At 39.2% G+C, this 9,394-nt stretch overlaps 2 protein-coding genes across 3 annotated transcripts; both read right to left on the bottom strand.

Moving 5' to 3' along the window:
* Nucleotides 1-2,837: 2,837 nt before the first annotated feature.
* LOC144017330 (uncharacterized) lies at nucleotides 2,838-5,231 on the bottom strand. Of its 2 annotated transcripts, XM_077518779.1 has the most exons (3): nucleotides 4,806-5,231; nucleotides 4,623-4,704; nucleotides 2,838-4,523 (listed from the first exon to the last, which is right to left on the bottom strand). In XM_077518779.1, the coding sequence occupies exons 2-3, from the start codon at nucleotides 4,645-4,647 to the stop codon at nucleotides 3,172-3,174; spliced, it is 1,377 nt and encodes a 458-aa protein (XP_077374905.1). In that variant the 5' UTR covers nucleotides 4,648-4,704; nucleotides 4,806-5,231; the 3' UTR covers nucleotides 2,838-3,171. The 2 variants fall into 2 exon arrangements, with proteins under 2 accessions (XP_077374905.1, XP_077374904.1); XM_077518778.1 differs by lacking the exon at nucleotides 4,623-4,704.
* Nucleotides 5,232-6,668: 1,437 nt separating this feature from the next.
* Nucleotides 6,669-9,274, bottom strand: LOC144017335 (uncharacterized). The gene is made up of 2 exons (XM_077518783.1): nucleotides 8,631-9,274; nucleotides 6,669-7,858 (listed from the first exon to the last, which is right to left on the bottom strand). Exons 1-2 carry the CDS (start codon nucleotides 8,824-8,826, stop codon nucleotides 6,798-6,800), a joined length of 1,257 nt encoding a protein of 418 aa, XP_077374909.1. The 5' UTR covers nucleotides 8,827-9,274; the 3' UTR covers nucleotides 6,669-6,797.
* Between the last annotated feature and the right edge of the window lie 120 nt (nucleotides 9,275-9,394).

Here is a 9,394-nt window from a genome sequence, read left to right as displayed (position 1 = left end):
CATAATGTTATGAAGAGAAATTGCGTTTAGTCCTAAATATTGTACAAATAATTTATTTGTGCTTTTGCATATTTAGAAAAATGCTACAGTACTGTATATAAACTAATTTATTTGTAATATGGCAGTAGGGTTATTATAGTTTTGGAATTTTCATTTTAGTAAGTTTTTATTAGTTTTCAGGGTGGTTCTGTTAGTTTTTATTAGTTTAGTTCTTTAAAAAAAAAATGTTTAGTTTTAGTTTAGTTTGTTAGTTTCAGTATTAGTATTAGTTTAAAAAAATGTGTAATACTTGTGCGCAATATTTAAAAAAACACCATGGGCGCAACGTCACCTGAAGGTGCTTTTCTATTGGCTGCTGCTAGATGACGTCACTTCTGTGTGACATACTTTCAAACGTCATTATTCCGGTTTATATCAAAATAAATCTACTAAAAATCACATTTAAAATCATCCCCAAAGGCTCGTGCATTAAATTAATTTCCAAAGACTATAGAAAGGACATGTTTGCTGTAATTATAGTTAGTTTTAGTTAGTTTTGTAAACATAAAACGTAGTTTCAGTTTGTTTTCGCTTTTTAAAAAGCATTTTCATTTTTATTTTGTTTTGGTAACAAAATTGTTTTTTGAATTTTTGTTTTAGTTTTTTCATTAGTTTAATGGAACCTGTTTTTCTTACTTTGACCATCTCCAAACATTTTTATTTTGTTTATTTTATTTGAACTGAGTCAAATGACATTTTTAGCATATGTCGCGGGCCACTGAAAAATGGACGGCGGGCCGCAAATGGCCCCCGGGCCGTAGTTTGGACCCCTCTGATCTATGTGTATGTCTGCGTGTGTGCAATTGCAGAGATTTTTTATTTTTTTTGCAAAATATCAGTGCCCTCCTATTACATTTGGGTTTTTTTAATGGTAATGGTTATTAATGGTTTAATGCTCCTATTGAGTAAAAGTGGTATACAAATTGAATGGATAATAGTTTTTGGCTACAAATAATAATCAGTATGATTTTTGAAGAACTGCTGGCATATGCAGCCTGGTACATGAAAGATAAATTAGGTATGGCACAGTCAACAGAGCTAGTTCACCCTCACACCAAAGCACAACATGAGTTATTTTTTTTATTTTTTTTTTTTCATTGGAATTCTTCCACACCGCTTGCCTGCGTTGCACACACTCACTTTCCCAGCTCAAAAAGCTTCTCCGAATTAACAGTTTGCTTGGCTGAGTCATGTCACATGGAAGGAGGTACAATGAATGCGACTCGTTTGTGAATACCCTGTATACATAGAGCAGAACGTAAATTCTCTAAATGTTACATTAAGTTTTCATCAATATAATCTAATAATAGTTCTGGGAAAGTTTCTATATCCAGACCGGGGTCCGCCCATTGAGTACACTTGATAGGTGCATGTCAATAAAATTAGAAAATCCCAGAAAATTCGGTTGAATTCCGTAATTCAAAACCCCCACTTTTCAGGAACCAAAGGAAAATGTCTGTTTGTTGAGTCATTAACGTTGCAACATCAAAGAGAGCGTCATCTTCATCATTTTATATGATCAATTTGTAATAAATAAATAAATAAATAAAAGCACATATGAGGACTTAATATCGAGTTGTGAAAAATACTAAATTGACCGAATTATGACATACAAGCCACACAGCAATATGTCAAATCACACACATTTTGAATACTGCATGATTTAAATGTGTATTTTGATTATTATAGCTTACAGCTAACAAAAACCCATTCAAACTATCAAGATAGAATATAAAACCAAAATTTACAATTAATTTTAAATGTTCATATGTGTATAATGAATTAATTGAATTTCACTTTTTGTACTGAACTACTGACATTTATTATAGAATTAATTGAGGTGGATGTGGAATTTCTGTGTACATACCACCACCCATAAATATGATGACCTTTGCTTTGGTATATATATATATATATATATATATATATATATATATATATAGATATAGATATAGATATAGATTTATTTATTTATTTCCATCCATCCATCCATTTTCTTGACCGCTTATTCCTCACAAGGGTCGCAGGGGGGTGCTGGCGCCTATCTCAGCTGGCTCTGGGCATGGAGGCGGGGGACACCCTGGACCGGTTGCCAGCCAATCGCATTATTCATTTATTTATTTTATTTTATTTTATTTTTTTCGGCTGTAGTGATTAGCTTTCTGAGTTGTGGCATAACCTGAATGCCTATATTGAATGCCGTGTTAACGTATTGGAACATGTGCTTCTGCCAACTGACGCCTTGTTTGAAATGCACTCCACATGCCTACCCACCAAGTTGTGAGGATAAGCAGGCTAGAAGATGGATTGTCCACACAATGATGATGATGTATGATGATGAATGATGTAATATATATTGTTTAGAAGCTGTGTAAATGAAACATAAGGGAAAACAACTAGGAGATTATTGCTTTTAGTCAAAGGATTGTCTTCATTCCATATTTTGCCACTGTATTTGTGGTCAAACGCAGGATCCCTTTTTTTTTTTTTTTTTTTTTTTTTTAATCTTAATGTGATGTTTTCTCGCCCCCTGGTGGGCAGTGAAGGATGAAACGGCGCGACATCATTGACAATTCTGAAAGGCGTAAGTAAATAACAACAGTTCATATTTTGTTAACCAATTAAAAAAAACGTTAAGTGTGAGTGTGGGGTGCTTTAACATCTGCACTGTCACCCCTTCGCCGCCATAGGTAAAACTATCTACAGACTTTTGTGTCAAGTTGAGATTATATGGTATGACCGTGGCATTACCATAAACTGGACGTCCCTCCAAAACTGAAGAAAATGGTTCAAGAAGATTGCCATGAGGCTTAGCAACATTGAAGGAACTGCAGTAATGTCTAGCAAGTACAGGCTGTTTTGGAAATAATACTTTATTGATCCATGAAAATCTGGTGTCCAGTAGAAGCAATCAGACACACATTAAAGTACGTACAACAACAACATACAGTTTATTTATGGACACTAACTGGCCAGAGGCAACATATTTAAAAAACAAAACAAAATACCATTTTGTATATAAGAAAAGAATATAAAGGAAATACAATTTAATTGTACTGTAAAAGTATTTTCCCGCTTACTTTCTGAACTTGTTATAAAGTTTCCTCACAGTTCATTTGAAGTCCTGCAGCATCACTGACTTGTTTTATTTGCCTTCATACACTTGTGTTTCTTTATCTCATACTTATCATAGAATCTTTTATTACACACACTGCAACTGAACGGTTTCTCACCCGTGTGTCTTTTCAAGTGTCTTGTCATGGTGCCTCTTTGAGAGAATCTCTGACCACACACCGAGCAGGAAAACTCTTTTTCACCAGTGTGTGTCCTCATGTGTTTAAGCAATCCTGAGCGGTCAGTGAAACTTAAGTCACAGACTGAGCAGGGAAAAGGTTTCTCACCGGTGTGTGTTCTTGTGTGTGTGGTTAAGTTTCCCTTTAAAGAGAATGTTTTCCCACAAATTGAGCAGGCAAAGGGTTTCTCACCAGTATGTGTTCTTTTGTGTTGAAGTAACCCTGAATGGTCAATGAAACTTAAATTGCAGATCAAGCAAGCAAAAGGCTTCTCTCCTGTGTGTGTTCTTGTGTGTGTTATTAAGCTTCCCTTTATAGTGAATCTTTTACCACACAGTGAACAGGCAAAAGGTTTCTCACCCGTGTGTGTCCTTGAGTGGCGAACTAATCCCGATCGAATACTGAAACTTAAACTACAGACTGAGCAAGCGTAAGGTTTCTCTCCAGTGTGTATTCTCATGTGTTTAACCAAGGACGACCGGAGACTGAAAGTGAAATTGCAGACTGAGCAGACGTAAGGTTTCTCGCCAGTGTGTATTCTTGTGTGTGTTGTCAACTGTCCCTTCTGGGCGAACCTTTTACCACACACTGAGCAGGTGTAACGTTTCTCCCCGGTGTGTGTTCTCATGTGATTAACCAATGAAGAACGAACACTAAAACTTAAATTGCAGACTGAGCAAGAATAGGGTTTCTCTCCAGTGTGTGTTCTCATGTGTACTTTCAAAGTATATTTGGCATCAAAGGTTTTGCCGCACTGAGAACATTCCCAGCGTTTGCCGTCAGTGTGACGCATCGCATCCCCTTTCGAACGCTCATCGTCAGTGACAGGTGAGTGGGATGTTGTGTTGTCATTGTCTGATAGTGGAGTTAAGAGGCCGCCTCCTTGTGATCCCCCACAGTGGTCTGCATCACCTTCATCTTCATCATCATCACCTTCAATCTTGACAATGACACAATTAAAGGGTAACTTGGTGATATCGGCCTCCTCCTCTTCTTCTTTAATGTCGGGGGAATCATCATTCATGTCCTCATCGACGCTTGGGGGCTCCGGGCTCTCTTTCTCTATAATGTCCAGGGTCTCTGGCTCCTCTTCTTCCTCTTTTATGCAGTGGGGTTGTAGCTCCTCTTGCTCCTTAAAGTGGGAGGTCTCTTGCTCCTGTTGCTCAGCGTGAAGATCTTCTTCATGGGTGTCTTTAATTTAAAACATAAAGCATAAAGTGGACATTTGTGGTAACTGTAATATTTCTGGTACATATATACAGTAGTCGCATTTTTAATCATCTTTAGTACTTGAGTCTCCATCAAATGACGACATCCCCAAAAAATTACGAGACAATTGCGTCACACGGCGCCCGCATGTACAACTTCACAACTGAAGAATCCATTGGGGGGGAAAAAAGAAGAAAAGAAAAGAAACAAATGTATTTTAAAGACATTATTTGCTGAGCATTTGAAACTAAGAAGTGCGCAGACCTGCTCCGTATGACACAACTTGTGGCTTCTTGAAAACAGCGTCCTGTAGTTGACTTTGTCGCTGGTTCTCTTCTGTTATTCCACAAAGTTCCTCCTCGTAGTCACCTTTCACACCTTTTGCACACATTTTCACACGATAATGACCAACACTTTACACTCGGCTCTTGGTCGCTGGGTAACGATGTGCTGTTAACAAACGTCTTTTTTCGCAGCTAGCAAGGTAAGCAAGGTAAGCTATCGTGAGAAGCTTAAAAGTACACTGAGATGAGTGCACACGCATCTGACGATTCACTTAATGACTTTACTCCTTGTAAATCAGTAATGGCGCGTTCTGTGCCGAGGTTTAAGACCATTTTGTATGAATTCGGCAAGAATTTTTCAATGGGGCCCGGGTAGTAACGCAAAACGTTTACGGAAGTAGAGCAGTTGCGGAAGTTCAACGGCAACACCACTTGGACAAACTACGAAACGCCAAGTAAATGGGGTGGGAGAGGGGCTTTCAAGCATCTGGTGTGATGTATTCGATTCTTTGCTCTTTTTTTTTTTTCTCTTTTTTTTAATAACTAACTAGCCTGTTGTGTTTACATGTCTTCCTCTTTCAACACAGCTGAATTAAGTGAGCAGTTATATCATTCAGGTGTGTTGGAGGAGATATACATGTAAAACAGGCTGGACAGTGACTCTCGAAAACCCTAGTACATAACTGTCCATTTGAGCAAAAATAAGGCTAGTTTTTATTATAAAATTAGCCTGGCTCGAGACCTTGGTTGGCCCAAAAGGATGCATAATTAAAATTATAGGTCATTGACCACCAGAGTGCTACAACTACACGAACAGAAACACCCTGGCCTTTTGAACATCCTGTCTTTTCCTTACACTAAGTTTTCATAGTAGTGATGCTCCAGCTTCAGGTCTGCCTAGTAAGGGCCACTGCCAAAGTTTATGCATTTGTGACAGTCAACCTTGACTATCGTAATATGTTGCTTACTGATCTTCTCCTATCAAATGAATCTTTCAAATTAGTATTTAGTACAAAATGCTGCAAGATTTGACAGCAACTATAAAGTTTGGTCATATTAGCTCCACTCTAGTTGAGTATTAAATTATTCATAATTTCGGTGATAACCTCAAAAGAAGAAAAAAAAAAGCCTACCCCCTATCATATGATGTACAAATGTAGTAACAAGAAAGCAATGACTTGGCTAGGCCTACAGAAGGTACTTTGCTGATTTCAAAATGGTACAAAAATTTGCTCATGCTTTGAATGGGGTATATGCCACCGAAGAGGCAGGACGTGATTTTGCACATCAGTTTATTTCCGGTCCGGGTTGCGAATGCACAAGCCAGGGGCACATAGTCGGAAGCATAAGTATTTTTGACGCAGCCCACCCGTCGCAAACCGAACCGGAAACAAACTGTTGTGCAAAAAAAAACAGTCCCGCCTCTTCCGTGGCATATACCCCATACCACCCTGTAGCATAAAGCCAGGGCCATGTTTTTGTGCATCCTCTGTCAAGGATAAAGATTTGATTTATGCTCACAACGTGCTGCCGTTTTGGTAACTACGGCCCGGTACACACACACACAAATATTGTTTCTGTGACCACTGTGGGTTTTTCTTTCATTAACTGAGGCACAGCAAAAAAAAATTTCCAAGTGTGTAGGACAAGCTGACAAGACACGAGCTAAACTTGTCAGATTTGACGTCCTTGGCTGGCAAGGAGCAAAATCAGGATATTTATGTGTGCGATCGGCCTAAGATGAAAGCAGTTTTGTTAGGATGTTCAGGAACATCAAATCTGCCACGAACTGCACCTAGCAATGAACTGTACAAAGAACATTTACACCAAAGACAGACACAAATTACTTTATGAATACAGGGTTATTTATTCAATATCGTAAATACACGTTTCCACCATTACCACAAGCAGTCAAACTAATGTTTATTAAATAGTGAAACGTTTTTTCAGTTTGCTTCAAATCTTTGCAGCTTCATTGATTGCTGCTCTTCTTGCCAACACACTTGTGTCTCTTCACATGATACTTAACATTGAATTTTTTGTCACACACACTGCAACTGAAAGGTCTTTCGCCAGTGTGTATTCTTGTATGTGATGTTAAATTCTGCTTTTGAGAAAATCTTTGGCCACAGACAAGACAGCAAAATGGTCTCTCACCAGTGTGTGTTCGTGTGTGTTGAATCAATCCTGTACGATACCTAAAACTTATGTTGCAGACTGAGCAGGTGAAAGGTTTTTCTCCAGTGTGTACCCTTGTATGTGCTCTTAAATTTCCCTTTACAGAGAATCTCTTGCCACAAATTGAACAGGCAAAGGGTTTCTCCCCAGTGTGTGTTCTTGTGTGTGTTCTTAAACTTGAACGATTACCGAAACTTAAGTTGCAGACTGAACATGTAAAAGGTTTATCTCCCGTGTGTGTTCTATTGTGCTTAATTAAACTTCCCCTTTGTGTGAACCTTTTACGACAAACTAAGCAAACAAAAGTGGGTTTCTCCCCACTGTGTGTTCTTGTGTGTTGAATCAATCCTGACCTGTCAGTGAAACTTAAGGTACAGACAGAGCAGGAAAAAGGTTTCTCTCCCGTGTGCGTTCTCATGTGCCGGTTCAAATTATGCCTGGCAGCAAATGTTTTCACACATTGAGAGCACGTCAACCTTTTGTTGTCAGTGTGATATGTCATATCACCTTTAGAGTGTTCATCGTCAGTGTCGGGAGAGTGTGATGCTGTGCCGTTGCCATCTGAGATTGGTCCTCGGAGGCTGACTCCTTGTGATCCTCCACAGTGGTCTCTATTACCTTCTGTTGGGATGTGTTGACTTGAGCTACTGCATGGAGGTTCAGCTCCTTCGTTCTTCTCACTTGGCACTTTGTCTTCATCCTCGTCACTATTTACAGGGATGACAGTGAATGGCAAATTGGTGATATTGTCCTCTTCTTCCTCTTTAACATGGGGGTGCTCTGGCCCCTCTTCCTCTTTTATGTGGGAGAGCTCTGGTTCGTGTTGCTCAGGGTGGCGAAGAGCTTCACTGATGTCTGCAGGATACAAGAAGACAAAAACAAAGTTTGGCAAAGAATTCAGAGTCTTCATGTTTTTCCGACTTCATCACTAGTGCATTCTTGCAGACATTCTGGAGTCACTTTTGTTACCTCTCCTTGTTCTTCTTCACTGTTAAGTTCTCTTATGATTTTAACCTTTAATCCCTGTTGTGGTTCGATCAGGGGGTGTCATTGGTATTTGTCAACTGTGGGCATGTGAAGCCCTTTGAGACTCTTGTGTGATTAAGGGCTATATAAATAAACTTGACTTGACTTGAATGAATAGGAGAGCACTGTATTTTCACATAATCCTACAATTAAGAAGCAGTCCATTACCATTACCATTGATTTGCTCATACTGCTATCAAGGTTTTTGTTTGCCCGTACATAGATGTGCCAATGAGGCAGTTTTTTTATTAGACAACAGGGGATATGCGTGTGCAAGGACAAAGATGTGCGGGTAGGACATTCTGTATTGTTTTTTTTGTACAGGCTGTGTCTTCACGTGAAGGTCGACATTGACACATCACTCCGGAAAGGAAGAAGAATTGATGGGTGTTCATCCATCTGTTTTATTTTGTATTTTTTACTTATCCGCATTAGGGTAAAGCCAATCGCAGACAAACAACAATGTAGCCTTCAATAAACCTAAAAAGCATGGTTCTGAAATGTGGGACGAAACAAGCATGGCAACTAACAAAACACACGTCGCCACTGAGATCCAAACCCCAAATAAGTGAGAGGAAAAAAGTGACAAAGACGAACAAACCTGCTCTGTGTAATTCATCTCGGGGCTTCTTGAAAACAGCGTCCAGTAGTTGCCGTTGTCGCTCGTTCTCCTGTTTTGTTCGAGAAAGTTCTTCTTCGTACTCGGCTATTGTTCCTTCAAACACTACAATCACTTCCTCAAGAGCCGCACTTATTCGCTGATTCAGCAACGCTCTTAGCATTTCGACTTTACACATTTTCAATCGATAATCACAGCACTTTAAACTGATGTTTGGGTTCTGCTTAGCGATGTGTTGATCACTTTCGCGTCGCTTTGTTAGCAACTAGCAAGCTAAGCTAAACTATCGCCAAAGACTTCAACATACGCCACTAAAACGAGTTTATGTTGGTGATGATGTTTTAGTCTAGTAAAGTAGTGAGGTGACGTACTGCTCCGATACTTCAGTGCGTTCAGTTGTACTCCAGAAAGATGTCTTTAATGAAGCAGATGGTCGAGCCATGTAACTAAGTGACGTCACGTTCAAAACCTCGCTCCGCCCAAGACATGCTACACAGTGTTTTCTCAATGACCAAATGTCATTTCTTTATTTTTACCCTTCTCAGTCCTAAAGCCTTACTCCTGTTTAGCATTCCAGACAATTCTATCGAGGAAAGACAAACATCTAGACAAATTAGACGATAGTCTTCAAAGTCGTCATTTCATGGCGACGGCAATTAAAGATGACGTATCATCATTGACGCGCCTCATACGCGTTCAGGCCTCTTTGCTTCAGGTGGGATTAAATCCAACTAAAATGTGATCAC

Source organism: Festucalex cinctus, chromosome 4, assembly GCF_051991245.1.
Source record: "Festucalex cinctus isolate MCC-2025b chromosome 4, RoL_Fcin_1.0, whole genome shotgun sequence".
Taxonomy (NCBI): domain Eukaryota; kingdom Metazoa; phylum Chordata; class Actinopteri; order Syngnathiformes; family Syngnathidae; genus Festucalex; species Festucalex cinctus.
The sequence above is the reverse complement of the archived record's forward strand: the minus strand, read 5'-3'. Positions and strand labels throughout refer to the sequence as shown.